At 40.1% G+C, this 14,159-nt stretch overlaps 1 protein-coding gene across 1 annotated transcript in view; it reads left to right on the plus strand.

Moving 5' to 3' along the window:
- The window catches only part of pth1r (parathyroid hormone 1 receptor), a 53,176-nt gene extending 41,313 nt beyond the window's left edge, over positions 1 to 11,863 (plus strand). The window contains exons 5-13 of the mRNA XM_030774789.1: positions 1,405 to 1,499; positions 4,829 to 5,015; positions 6,276 to 6,429; positions 8,083 to 8,143; positions 8,748 to 8,814; positions 9,386 to 9,480; positions 9,652 to 9,793; positions 10,932 to 10,973; positions 11,510 to 11,863. Of these exons, the coding sequence (XP_030630649.1) occupies positions 1,405 to 1,499; positions 4,829 to 5,015; positions 6,276 to 6,429; positions 8,083 to 8,143; positions 8,748 to 8,814; positions 9,386 to 9,480; positions 9,652 to 9,793; positions 10,932 to 10,973; positions 11,510 to 11,863 (1,197 nt within the window). The remainder of the gene's footprint in view (positions 1 to 1,404; positions 1,500 to 4,828; positions 5,016 to 6,275; positions 6,430 to 8,082; positions 8,144 to 8,747; positions 8,815 to 9,385; positions 9,481 to 9,651; positions 9,794 to 10,931; positions 10,974 to 11,509) is intronic.
- The last annotated feature ends 2,296 nt before the right edge of the window (positions 11,864 to 14,159 follow it).

Below are 14,159 nucleotides of genomic sequence, written 5' to 3' on the forward strand. Positions count from 1 at the left end.
TTTTACCTAAAAAAATATTCAAATTATTTGTGGTAAGTGAGGGTCTCTTAGATGCAAAAAAGCTTTTTTTTCCCCCTCTGCCTTGTGTTTCATAACAATTTTGGTTACGTTTGTAGCTCTAAGTGCATGTAAACATTCAATTTTAGTTCTCAGTTTCATCGACATTAGCAATTTATGAATTAGCAATTTTAGAAGGCTCTCATCTTATTGAAATGCTTAAAATTGTAATTTGGCGGTTGAAACGAGTCCAGATTTTGAGGCCTGGCCTGTTTGCGTCTTCCATGTTTACATTTACGCGCTTCCCAAGAGCTATTGCCGCATTTAATGAAAAATTCATGCACATAAATGAAATGCTTTACAGTGCAATCACAGCACCACACAAGAACACAGACCACAGTTTGGCCTCTACTCCACACGCTAAATGATAACAGCCCTGAAAAGCTCTGGTTTCAGCAGCCCCGGCTTTGCCCTCGTCTAATGAAGAGCATTGATCCAACTAGCATGGTTAGCGTGGTCAGCATGCAGAGTGCACTTTGGCTGTTTGTAGACTCTAGCAGTCTCAGTTTGGAGTACCGCAGCATTCTGTTCCACAGTTTGTCTGCCCCCATCTCTCGAGACCAAATGTTTTTGTTCGAAACTGACGGCTATAGGAGTCTGCCGTAGTCACTCGGTGTCAGCTTGCTATCCAAACAAACGGTCCAGTAGAAGTCGGAAATCCACGTCGAAAGCACAGATTCCAAATGCTAATGAAATCTGCTTAGATATTGGCTCTTTTAGCGGGTGAAAAGTCCATTTAATGTAGGCCCTTTGTAACCCAGTCTCTTTGGATGGGAACCATATTACTGCCAGTTTTGTAACTATTTGCGTTTGGAGGTTGGGTCGCGCTATACGTACTACTATGATACTGTTTTATCTGTCAAACAGGGAGAGGGGAAAAATGCTACGGTAACAACACCACAAACTGTCAGGAATCACAGTTGATAGCATTGCCCATCAGTTTAAGGTCTAGAGGAACATTTTTGTACATCGTGGTTGTACACTGAAAGAATGAGTGGGGCAGCAAAATAGGAAAGAATGAAAATAGCTACAAAAAAAAATCTACTGAAACTAATTGATTGTGTGTGTGTGCGTGCTGGCAAATCTTATAAAATGTAGTATATGGGGGGAAACGTACAAATGGTTGTTCAGGCCTCCCGCTTTATTCCATCATTATACATGTATCTAATTGTTTTATGAGGGGAACATGGGAGAAATGAATCAGCCCAGAGGAGTGTACTGTACATCCAGTCCCAAAACATCCATTACAAACTCCATGACCCCAAAGGAGGAGAATTTATACACTCAGAGGCTTTTGTCATTAGCCAGCCTGCACCTCCTCTGAAGCACTCTTCTCCTCACCAACAGGAGGTGTTTGATCGTCTCTATCTCATCTACACCGTGGGCTATTCCATATCACTGGGATCCCTGATGGTCGCCGTGGTTATCCTGGGCTACTTCCGGTGAGTAAGAAAAAGGCATTGCATTCCTTACAGGAATTCTCACTGTGGTCGTTTTCAAGGATTTAGAGAAACCACTGAGATGCTGAAGGCTTCCATTACTTTGTCACATGAGATATGTCATATCATTTGATCTTGTAAAATATTAAAGGAGAGGGGGGAAAACACACACATAGTAGTACCATACACTTGAGCAAACAACAGCTTTTACTGCTTGGTTGTTTGCCAGGCCTGCTCCATTTGGGGGGAAAAAAAAAAAAAAAAGAGAGAGAGAGAAGCTGGCGGCTAAATGGAAATGTTGTCAAATGTTGGAGGGATGCTTATTTTGAAGCAATATAGCTCATTGCTAAGAATATATTATTCAAGAAATTATGCATAAATACACATTCAGTTTACAGTAAGCTGAAATATTAAAGTAAGTTGTGCTAATTCATTTTAGCTAGAAATATCCCTTACTTCTATAAATATCCTTTTGCTTTGATGAGATCTGCTTTCTCCACCCACCGTCCTCAGGCCGGATTGTAATATTGTCATTGGTTGATGTGTTTGTTCGCCTTCTTTCATTGTTATCGATCACAGAACACTACAAACATCCATACAACTGGCTACCGTCATTGCTCTTTTTAGCATATTTATGTGGGAGGCAGTTTACATTTAGACATGAAGCTAATTCTGGTTTGCGGACTGCTTGAAATGGAAATATTGAGTAATCCTGGAAGTTTCCACTGTAGACCCACTTGTATTGAAAGTTTAAAAGAGCAATAAATTGGCAATAGATGAAAAGCATACATTTATTTGTATTTTATAGACAAAAACCAAATTTAGTGGAAACAATGTGTCTTAGCAGTTTGGTTGATGTGGTTTTGTTTGTTGAAAAAATAGTTCTGTAGATTTGGATGAGGAAAAATGAATGTCAAGATGAAAATATGTGGATATATAAAAACAACACAAAGGGAAGAAGCTTTCATGACAGAGGACCCTTGTTTGGAAGTCTTGGAAATTTGGAAGTTTTCTATATATGCATTAACCTTTTATCCTTTCGTGTGAATGTATGTAACTAGTGCAAACAGTAGTTATATATATATATATATATATATATAACTGATCAAATAATTGTTTTTACCGTGTATTCTCAAGGGACCCTGTTTAACTGCAGAGCCTACATATACAGCCCTCATGATTACATGATATTTAACGCAAGCCTTCAATAGTTTCATTTTTACAGCTAATTAATGCATAGAGTGTGTTTTGGCTGTTTATTCAAGTGGCTTGTTTAAATAAAGGTGAGGGACGTGCTAAAAACGAGCCGTTGACATGTGCCATACGCCACTTTGATTTGCTTCCAGCAAACTGCACCGCTGGTGTATTGAGGTGGCCCCTCGTTTGGCACCAAGAACCATGCAGGCGGGAAAATGACTTTAATAGGACCTCCTGTCGGCTCCGGCTGACGTTCCAATAGGCTTTCCATGGCACTTAAGCTGTTCCTTACACCGGGAGTGTCAATCGCATGGACTGAGCTGGGCCGGTTCAGAGATGTTAGCAGAAGGGGGGAAGCTTTGGGACTTAGCACATTAGCGGCAGTGTTTCTCATGGCCCAGAGGAACACAACCGTACACAGATTAGTTCTCTCCCACAAAAACCTCCAAATCAATAGTCCCCCAACAGAGAAACAAGTCAAATACCTGTCAAACTAATGAGAGAGTGCCAGGGAAAAGACTTCACAAGCATCCTTACCTCCTCACCTACTAGAAGAAGAGAGGAAGGGGAAAGTGATTAGCACACTATTCACTCAGTCCTCTGGGGGCTACTGCAGGAATGCTGCAGTGAGCTGAATGGTGCATTTAGTGATTTATGCTGTGATAAAATTTGTTCACATAATCATAATTAAAAAAAAAAAAAAATTTGAGAAGAACAGCAAAAATTTGAATAACTGTAATTTTTCAGTAATTTTTCTTTCTGAAATGGAGCAAGCATGCAAGCAACAACGGAAGCTGTCCATGTACTTCTGTTTGTTTGTTTGTTTTCAGGCCAAGCAGAATAAGTACCACTTTTGTTTTGCGATGCATCAGTTCAATACTACATGGATCTTGCTCAGCTCGTAAATGAGCGTTCAGTCGTTCACATCATGACAAAATTTATCTAAAATTTATTTATCTCTCAGAAACTCAGTGGCATTGTTGTAGCAGATTGAATTTCCCTTTGAGAAACAAGACGAGAAGATTAAAAAAACCAAAAAGTTGCTGGATTAACTATTGGCCTAATAGGCTCACTTATGTTATGGATTGTAAAAATGCTACATTTGTTACCGTCGCTGCTGACACTCGACTCTTACACACCAACTGTGTTTCGGAGTCTGAACTTGTGGGATTCCTCTTACTATGAGCGATTCAGCGTAAATCATCCAACCCAGGACCAAGACAACAAACAACTGATCTGAGATCAGAATCACAAATTAACCCAGATAGCACCCGTTTGCTGGCATCTCCTCGGCGTAGTATATGCATAGTATTTTCATGTTTATGGAGAGGGGCAAAGTAAATGACAGTGAAAGAAGGAATCAAAGCGTCTCAGAGATCAGGAGATTTTACTCTACGGTTCGCATGATAATAGTTCTCTCTCTCTGTCTTTCTCGCTCTCTCTCTCTGTCTTTCTCTCTCTCTCTCTCTCTCTCTCTCGGCACTGCTCGCCTGGGAGACGCAGCCCCGCCCTGGGATCTGGCCGACACATGCCTGCAATTGGAGTTTTTATAGCTTTACTTTTTAGCCCTGCGTTTCAATATTTGTCCTTCTTTTTTCTTCCTGAGCCCCTTAAATCCGAAGAATGTGTTGCAGTCAGCGCGAGGAGCTCATCTGGCTCTAATTAGGACACGAATTGTTCTTCAGCTCCGAACGCACGAGTGTGAAAAAGACCACAGCACCTCCTTTGCCCCCTCCCTTCTCACACACTCACACACACACTTCCCCTGAGCCAAACACAACCTACCTCGACCCGGATTATTTCACCTATTGTTATGAATTCGGGAAGAGGAAATGTCATTTCCAAACTAAGTTTGAAGGAAGCTTTTGGCTTGATTAATGAAATTTGGCTTGGTTGTTTATAAATCTTTTCATTGCCTTTCCACGGTGAAAGGCACACAGAAACTCAATTACGACACATTACGAGATGCAGTTTTTCTGCCATTACATGTTTATTATGAGAAAAATGTGATCTCACATTGTTTTTTTTAGTTTTTGTTTTTTTTCTATAAAGTAAATATGTGTCACACTTTCATTGATGTATTGGTATCTGTTGTAAACACTCACTCCCCCCCCCCCCCCCTTCTGTCTCTTTAGGCGATTGCATTGCACCAGGAATTACATTCACATGCACCTGTTTGTGTCCTTCATGCTAAGAGCAATCAGTATTTTTGTGAAGGACATGGTGTTGTACTCAGGGGCAGCTCTGGAGGAGATGGAACGGGTCACTGTGGAAGACCTCAAATCCATTACAGAAGCTCCTACAGCCAACAAAGCCCAGTTTGTAAGTACAATAAACACTGAGCCTATGTGTTAAACAGACTCAGATTAAATGATGAACAGATCCTTGGCTTGTCCTCAGTGATCCTTAAGAAGAGCTATTCACCATTAGAAGAATTTAAGCAGTCCTTTTATGAGGGCGGTATGAAGGGAATCGATACTTTTTTTTTTACTTTTTAACCAGGCACAGTCCATACACACTGACACATCAGTAAACACAGTACACTCAGTTCCTCTAGATTTTCCTAATTCTTTTTTTTTTCTACTGTCTGAACAATGCATGTGTCTAGGAGGGTGTGTGTGTGTGTGTGTGTGTGTGTGTGTGTGTGTGTGTGTGAGAGAGAGAGAGAGAACAAATCAGTTTAAGAGAACAAAAGAATATAAAGGTTCTTCCTCCCAAGGGCTTTCTCAACCTTCTAAACCTTGATTATCGGAGGAGGGGAGGTGTAACAGATAGCTCCCGCTTTTTTAAATCAACTTTTATAAGCAGTTTATATTTGCATACCCAAGTCCCCAGTGTTCCTCCTCGCTGAATAAGAACAGCGTTGAGAATTAACACGAGCACAGAAGTGAGGGACAAATGCCACGGAGACGTGTCAGATGTGCCTTCCCTTGTACCTTTTGAAAATTAGCCAGCTTTGTGCTTTTTAGAATAATGACTTTGCTCATTAAAGTGTATTGTGACATTTCTGGACCGGCTAAATGAGTGCAATTAAAGCACATACACCCCCAGGGAAATTAGGATAGTGACTCAAAAAGTGGATCATAATGTAATGCCTAATGGCTGTCTGTGCAGTGCAGTCATGGTGCTGGGGTGCTGTTAGGCATGCATGCCTAATGGATCTTATGCTGAAAGGCAATACACTGTTCTTTATGAAAGACTGTGTGCGCAGGAAATCACATGGTGCTTTTTTTTTTTTTTTTTGAGTGAGGGGGGGATTTAAAAATTCATTGACATGAGTAATTAGATGGATAAAATGACTATCTAATTTATTTGGAATTGTATTGTGTATTTAATCAGGCAGGAATATGATTGCTTTCTCACTCAATAGCGTGTTTAGTGACAAATCACAGGTAAATTACTCCTACTGATTTTCTGTGTTTGTTTCATTGAGGTGGTTCCTATTATGAAATGAAGTGGCAAATGCATTGATTACTCTGAAAGTATATTTTCGACTATTAAGAGCTAATTGCAGGTTAGTAGAAGGGGGCTGTCATGTAGAAAAATTAATGGGTTTTCCCTTTCTTTTTTTTGTTTACTTAGATTGGGTGTAAGGTGGCAGTCACTCTTTTCTTGTATTTCCTGGCCACAAACTACTACTGGATCTTGGTGGAAGGCCTGTACCTCCACAGTCTTATCTTCATGACCTTCTTCTCAGACAGGAAGTACCTCTGGGGGTTCACTCTGATTGGATGGGGTAAGTTCGACCTCAGTGGACAGGCTCTCTCCTTTGAGATATCATTGGTCCAGAAACCATAAGGATGGAACTCAGATGTCAGTTATCACAGGTTGCCTTTTGAAGTGGAGGTACATTCATCCACTTATCAACCCAAGTGATTCCCTCTTTCAGTCCATCATGATCTTTTTCGTTTCTGCGTGCAGGGGTACTGGGGGGAGGGGAGGTGTTTTGAATCACACACACACACAGTTTACCATTAAATGGGACTTTTCTGAGTTTCTCTGGACTTTCCATCGATCTCGCCACACAAAGCTCTCCGTTATGTCTGATGTGTGACAGTCTAAAGTGGCATCGTTAGTTTCTGTTTGCAGTGGGTTTTATCACGGCCATGATCAGTGTGCTCTCCTCATGTCAATTTATTGATGGAGGGGGAGAAAAAAGAACTACTTATTTTGCCGCAGATAACAAAAGATCTCTTGATGGCTTTTCAGTAGGACGCAGAAGTCTGTCTGGCACTGACTCTATTTTTATATGTGTCTGCTTGAGAAGCCAGACTCTAAATCAAAACACGAAGATCAAAAAAACAGCATCAGCACATATGGAAAATGGCAGAGTCCTCAAAATATAATGAGTAAGATCTCATTGAAATGTTAACCAGCTACTGCTGTATACAGTATATACTACTCCATAACAGCACTTACACACACACACGCACAGAAGAATCACTCTCTGGTTACAGCGAATCAGGTCAAGTACCAAAGTTCTCCTCCTTTCTCTTCAATAAATCTCACATCAGTGAAGAATGGTCAGACAAAGTTCAGTTCAGAGCTTTCAAAACCTTCATGGTACTGAAAAAAAATTCTTGTTGCATGATGGACTCGTTTTTAAGCGTTGTTGGAGAGTGTGAGCCCCCTCCCTGAAGCAATGGGATTTGATTGAACTCTCACCTACCACATCCACTCTCAAGACACCAAAAAGAACCAATACACAGGTCGTACTATATGGAGTTTCGACTTTAAAAGGAACTTCAGTGATGGAGAGTGGATTAAATTTCAGTGCTGTGTAATTTGCTATCTCAGGAGAGCGCTGTTGGCAGTTTCCTAAGTCATTGCTAGTTAGAGGAGGAAGGCATGTGGAAGTGGCCAACCAGTTTGAAATAATGGAACGGAATCTCTGGGTTCCATGGCTCCTGCATTGTACACACTGTGTGTAAGTCTTGCAAATGCACAGCGCATACAATGTGGATGCTGTGTTACCAACCCATCTCAATGACTGCTCAAAATGACAGCGCACACACGCACACACACACACACACACACACACACACATAAATATACACACACATACAAACACATGCATATTGACACAACTATGTGTAAATCATGAAGAAATCTCTTACACAACAAGATGGTCTTTCTCAGCTGCCCCTCATGAGAGTACATTTAGTAGTTATTGTGTTTGCACTATTATTAGTTTTGCGAGATCAATGACAATCAGGAAGCACTGATGTAAGAATGATGGTTATGTCATGGTAACGGGTGGGAAGACGCACTACTGGTCTAAGATGGCAACACTGAATATCGGCCAGGGTTCATGTTTATTCAGACGCGCAGTCTTTTGTTGAAGAGACATGCTTGAATACAGAGTTTGATTGCAAGTGTTTCATTACAGGGGTACCAGCTATGTTTGTGACGGTTTGGGCCAGCGTGAGAGCAACACTAGCAGACACAGAGTAAGTCCTTGACCTATCACCTGTGTGGAGATGGTACCACACAGCAGCATAAAGGGAGGAAAATGGATTTTGAATACAGAATGTTGGCCAGGCAAATGTTTTTGGAGAACAAAAAAAAAAAGCCTGCCCTTTTGGAATTGAGCAGTTTGCAATTCCAGCATTTTCAGGTGGAACATTGTTGAACCTTACAACTTTTGTATAGTTCCTAATGAAAACAAATACGAGTGCATTTCAGCGTCTGTCTAATTCCAGTCATTTTAAAGGGCTGTGCCAAAGAGACAAATTATTTACTTGCCTGAAAGACCTAAGAAAGTTGTATAAGGCATTCAGAAAAACTGACGTTTTAAAAATGGGCACCATATGTGTTTTACACACACTAAGAATATGTTCTAGTTAAAACATTTTTTAAGAGAAATATACTGAAGGAGGGAGGAAAAAAAAGGGAAAATAGAAAATTAGAAACTTAGATATGAGTCATCTCCCAGCATTCAGTGCAGCAGAACCGCTCTAATAAATAATGATGAGCCCATGAATAGAGTGTATATGTGAAGATAAGTTTTCGGCCTTTGTAGGGATGATAAATAGCCGCTTTCTTTTCTCGCAGGTGTTGGGATTTGAGCGCCGGCAGTCTAAAATGGATAGTGCAGATACCCATACTCATAGCCATCGTGGTGAGTCCCTACATCCAAAACTGACTATCTCACAGAAATCTCCTTTTCATTTATTAGCTCTTTTCTTCCAAGAAGAACAAAGAAAGAGAAATATGACTGTAATAATAATAATAAAAAAAGAGTGAACGTTTTTGCTGTTCTCAAGTTCAACAAGCAAATTTGTCTTCTCTGAAATTGGACTTGCTCTGTATCGGTGTTTTTTTTTTTTCTTTCTTGTCTTTCTTCTTTTGTGTGTGTGCAAAACTGATGTCGTTTTTTTCAAGAATGCTCTTGGAAGTTGGATGGGCTTGAGTCAGGGGGGATGGGGTGTGTGTGTGTGTGTGTGTGTGTGTGTGTGTGTGTGTGTGTGTGTGGAGGGAGGGGAGGGGGGGTTCTTGGTTTGCTCATGCACGCTGCAGTACTAGTCTGTAAAGAGCTACATGTGCAGACATGTTATTTAGACCTCACATTAGGCTGTGAACCCACAACCTGTGACACTGTGGGTAGCTGCCATGCAGGATTAAACATACCAAGGATCACCAACCAAACCTTTCTTTTTTTTTTTCTTTCTTTTTTTTTTCATATGTTGTAGGTAAATTTCATATTGTTTTTAAACATCATAAGAGTTTTGGCAACAAAGCTGAGAGAGACAAACGCTGGCAGATGTGACACCAGACAACAGTACAGGTACAGTCATCTTCTGTCTCAATATGTCAGAGTCCCCAAACACACACAGAGCTAAGCTTTCTTTTGAACGAGTCTTTTGTTAAAACAGGCAGTAGAAACAAGCTGTACTTATGCCATCAGTAGTGAATGGTTCATTTCAAAGTGTTATTCTGTGCTCTTTGTGTCTGACAGAAAGCTACTGAAGTCCACTCTGGTACTGATGCCACTGTTTGGAGTGCATTACATCATTTTCATGGCCATGCCATACACAGAGGTCACTGGAATACCCTGGCAAATACAGATGCACTACGAGATGCTCTTCAACTCATTCCAGGTGCTCCTTACCTACCAGACATTAGATCATTAGATGTGCATGTGTATATGTACTAATAGATTCTCTCTCTCTCTCTCTCTCTCTCTCTCTCTCTCTCTCTGTCTCTCTAAAAATCATTATACAAGATAGATAATAAGAGTTAGATAGATGGTGTGTTGAAGAATTGGTAGATGAACATAGTCAAAAAGAGAGGGAGAGACAAACAGAGAGAGAGGGTGAGAGATATGGTGTATTTGATCGACAGCTTTGACAGATAAGGATAGTTAGGGTGATGTCTTATTGTGTTCTCAGAATTGTGTATTTGTGTGAGTTGAGCTGACTAATAGAAATCCAGAGTTTCTCAGTTCCATCCAGCTGGACTCTGTGCTGTTGAATTCCTACACGGGCACTTGTAATTTCATTAATCCACTTGTCATTCTTTTGATGTAGGAAGGCAGGTGTTTCAGTTCAGGCCTAGGGTACAAATTAGGTTCTTGTAAGAAAGATTTCACAAATAGAGAAGAAGATGAAAAGAGATTGTCGAGAAACTTGAAACTTTAAGGGGAAGCATTTGTGATATTAACTGTGCCGTGCACCAGGGCTCCATCAGAACCTGCTGTCAAAGCAAAAACAGAACCATCCAATCAGAGAAAAATCAGTATGACTATTGGACATGTGTTTAGACCTGGTTGGCCATGTGTTCCCTATCGTTTCGCAGTCTGCACATAAGGACAGGGTGGTACAGCTGATCTTTTATCAATACTGTGTTTACTGACTCGCTCTCTAAAGCCACATGGGGAAAAATTACACAGCTGTAAACTGTGGGTTTTACATGCCATTTGAGTGCCCAGGCATCTCTGTTTACCTGCACCTACTGCACATCAGGAGGAGTGTGTGAGGAGAGCAGGCATTTGTCTCGCCTGAAGCTTTATCTTAAAGAGAGCACGTCCTCGGTGACCTCAGGATGTTTTCTGTTAGGTGGATGTCGTCCAGATGAGTGGCTCTGTCATCAGTTTCTCCATGTAACGCGGGGACAAAGGCCATATCCCAAAACTCTGTTTTAAATACCACATGCTAACAGATCTGTGCTGTTTTCTTTCATTTCATTTTGATCAACTGTGTCTTTTTGCTTTTGTTTTTGTTTTTTTTTTTGTCTTAGGGATTCTTCGTGGCCATCATATATTGTTTCTGCAATGGGGAGGTAAATTCTTTTTTTTCAGCATGGCCTGCTTTTTATTGAATGAGTTTTTGCCCAAAAGGTCTGTTTGCAGTGAATTTACACAGAAGGAGCAGGAAATAAAATTGAAGAAAGATATGTGTTGTCATTGCTGTGAGGTTTTAGGGACAGCGATTCGGCCTTGAAAAATTCAGTCCTAGTTATAAACATTCACATTTGATCATCTCAAGCATCAACTCTGTTCCCTGTAATGCTTATCAGTGAGAGATTTCCTCCGCTGGGGATTAGCTGTATTCATGTTGTTAGGAACCAGAAGACACATGTGTAAAACTAAGGACAAGGCAGATGTTTGAAACCAAGACACGATGTTCATTCTCTAAAGAGTTCACAGAACCAGCTGACTTCGTTGTCATTTTTAGCAGAAAAGGGCATCTAAATACCAGCATAGTAGTCTCAAAATTTCAATTCTTCCATTAATCAAGTGCAGTATTTCTGTGTTTGTTTGTGTGTGTGTGTGTGTTTTTGGTTTAAGTTTAATAGAGTTGTTCGCTGCGTTTCAGGTCCAGGCTGAAATTAAGAAGTCGTGGAGTCGCAGAACATTAGCTTTGGACTTTAAGAGAAAGGCCAGGAGTGGCAGTAACACATATAGTTATGGACCAATGGTGTCACACACAAGTGTCACCAACGTGACGGCAAGAGGTCCACTTGCCCTTCACCTCACCACACGCCTGGGACCCGTTTCTGTCAATGGTCACCGAAACCTCCCAGGCTACGTCAAGAACGGTTCTGTCTCCGAGAACTCCATCCAGTCCTCTGGTCAGGAGGTGCACATACCCGAAGAGGAGCATTCCAAAGGATGCCAGGAGGAGAAACCTGCCCCAGTGGTGGAGGAGGAGAGGGAAACAGTCATGTGACATTTCACACTTGTGACTTGATAAACTTGTGTTTTGTGTCTCTAGAACCAAAACAAAACCAGAAAAAAGGATGAGAAATTCCTTTGTTCCTCAGGATGTCTTCAGGAGTCTGGCTGTAATGCAGTTCATATCCTGTGAGCTATGTCGGGCGATTCTGCCAAAAAGAGAGCTTAAGAGCAAAGTTTTTATTTCGCAAATTTTGGATCAGAAAATTTCAGTGTATAAACACCAGGGAAACTTCACCAGCAGGTTAAAAAAAAAAACAAAACAAAAACAAAAACAAAAAAAACCTCATGGATTGTACACTTCCAGTAACTTTTTGCAAGCCTGAAATGATTGGGCCAATGTATGTGTTTGGATATGCTGATGTGTACACTGTACAGCGTAAGCCATTTCAGCACCACAGGGCAAATAATGCCTGACTCTATTGGCCGATAAGGTACCAAACCCAATCCAAACCCAAACACTTCACAGTGGAACATGAGCCTCTAGTGTAACTCTCAGTGGATCAAGAAAGGCACAGTGTATTGCCTTGAATTACTGATAGATCTTAAATCATTTTTGGCTGACTGGATGACTGAGGTTTTTCACAATAGGTAAAATTTTCATTCATGAGAGAAAGGCTGGAATTTGCCAGAAGGTTACTTGGGTAGCATTCTGCGTAACATTTAAAAGAAGATGTAGGCCTTCTGTAGGCTTTGACTGTTTAAAATAATCTTTAAAATAAGCCCTTTAGTGGCTTTAGCTAATATCCTTGGGTTTGTCAGTGGATGTGGTTACTATGGCTACCTGGCTGTCCACATTAATAATCAAGATTAGGAGAGGAAAATTATTTCTGCCATCTCAGAGCATCTGTGTTGTATTTCTGTGCCAGTTGTCTTATGTATATTTCAAGGCTAGTCAATAGGGGAGAGTTTGTGTCTGGACAGTTTTTGTTTGTTTGTTTGTTTGTTTTGTTTTGTTTGAACCCAGGCATTGTGTTGCTATTTATAAAGGAAAAGCTTTTGGTGTTAATCTATTGCAGATAAATGTTTTATTTCCACTTTTCAGGTTTGTTTCCTGAGCTGCCTTTATAATTGCAGTGTTTTACATTAATGTTATCCTTTACTTTGCAAACTGCATTTCTGTCTCTCAGATATTTCATTAAATCATATTTTTGTATCTATTATAGATAAGTCTTAATGAAAGAGCTTGGTAAGCACCTTTAAGATAAATTTGATGTGACATTCATAGGAATGTAAATTATGTGTAAACTTCATCAAATTATTTAAACATTTTAATGGAGCCATATTCAGAGTAATTTCTCACTGTTGAGTTTACTCCTAATTCACGTTTACACTTAAAAACGTGTCGAACTGGATCAGTGCAGGAGCAACAATTTCAAACTCCCTGAACGCTTTTGTTTCTAATACTTTGATAATTAGTTTTTGTCTGATTCTTTATATGTTGTTTTTTTTGTTGTTTTTTTTTTTAGCTCTGTCTTTTTCCTTTATCACTGTCATTAACACTTAAGATGTGGCTGGGAGTACTGGAAAGTTCATCCGAATTCTCTGTCAGTTGCTAAAGAGTATTTGTATTTGTATTTGTATTTGGACCCCACAACGACAGTACCAGTTTGGGTTCCTTATAGGTTCCTGATATAGGGCTCCTACCTATTCTTCGAATCATTACTTAATTAATTAATTAGCTAACATGTTAGTCTGGTAAATTAAGAAACTCGTAATCTCTTTAGTGTATACCAGTGTTCTGCTGCTTGTGTTTTTTCCATGTTTATATTATATATATTGTATATCTATTTACACATACGTTAAGGTCACAATGTTTACAGAGACATCCGTTCAGTTATGAGCTAAATAAATAGTATTATTAAAATGTTGAGGAATGTGATGTAGCTATGAAGGGAATTGTTTTGATTTTTTGTTGTTGTTGTTCAGGGGTGTGATCCCGCGTGTTTTGAAGGCTGAGATGTACCATACGTGCAAAGTTAACAGTTTGACTATACAGCAGTGTACAGGCTGTGGGTTTTACTTCTTCAGGAACGATACCTCGATATCTCTTTAGCACTCACTGTTTTTTTTTTTTTTATGTTCTCCTTTGAGAAAAAAAAAATGTTCTCTATTAGATGCCAAATATGTGGTGGTTTCCAAAATGAAAAGCTTTGTTCCTTTACCCAGTGGTGATAAAGCATTTTTTTTAAGATCTTTGGTCCAAGTAATAGGGTGTTTCTCATAGCTATAAGAGATTCAGTTTGGAAAACAAATGATTTTAAGCACTTTCTGATGGGGGGGGGGGGTTG

The sequence above is a fragment of the Chanos chanos genome, chromosome 5, assembly GCF_902362185.1.
Source record: "Chanos chanos chromosome 5, fChaCha1.1, whole genome shotgun sequence".
In the NCBI taxonomy this organism is placed as follows: domain Eukaryota; kingdom Metazoa; phylum Chordata; class Actinopteri; order Gonorynchiformes; family Chanidae; genus Chanos; species Chanos chanos.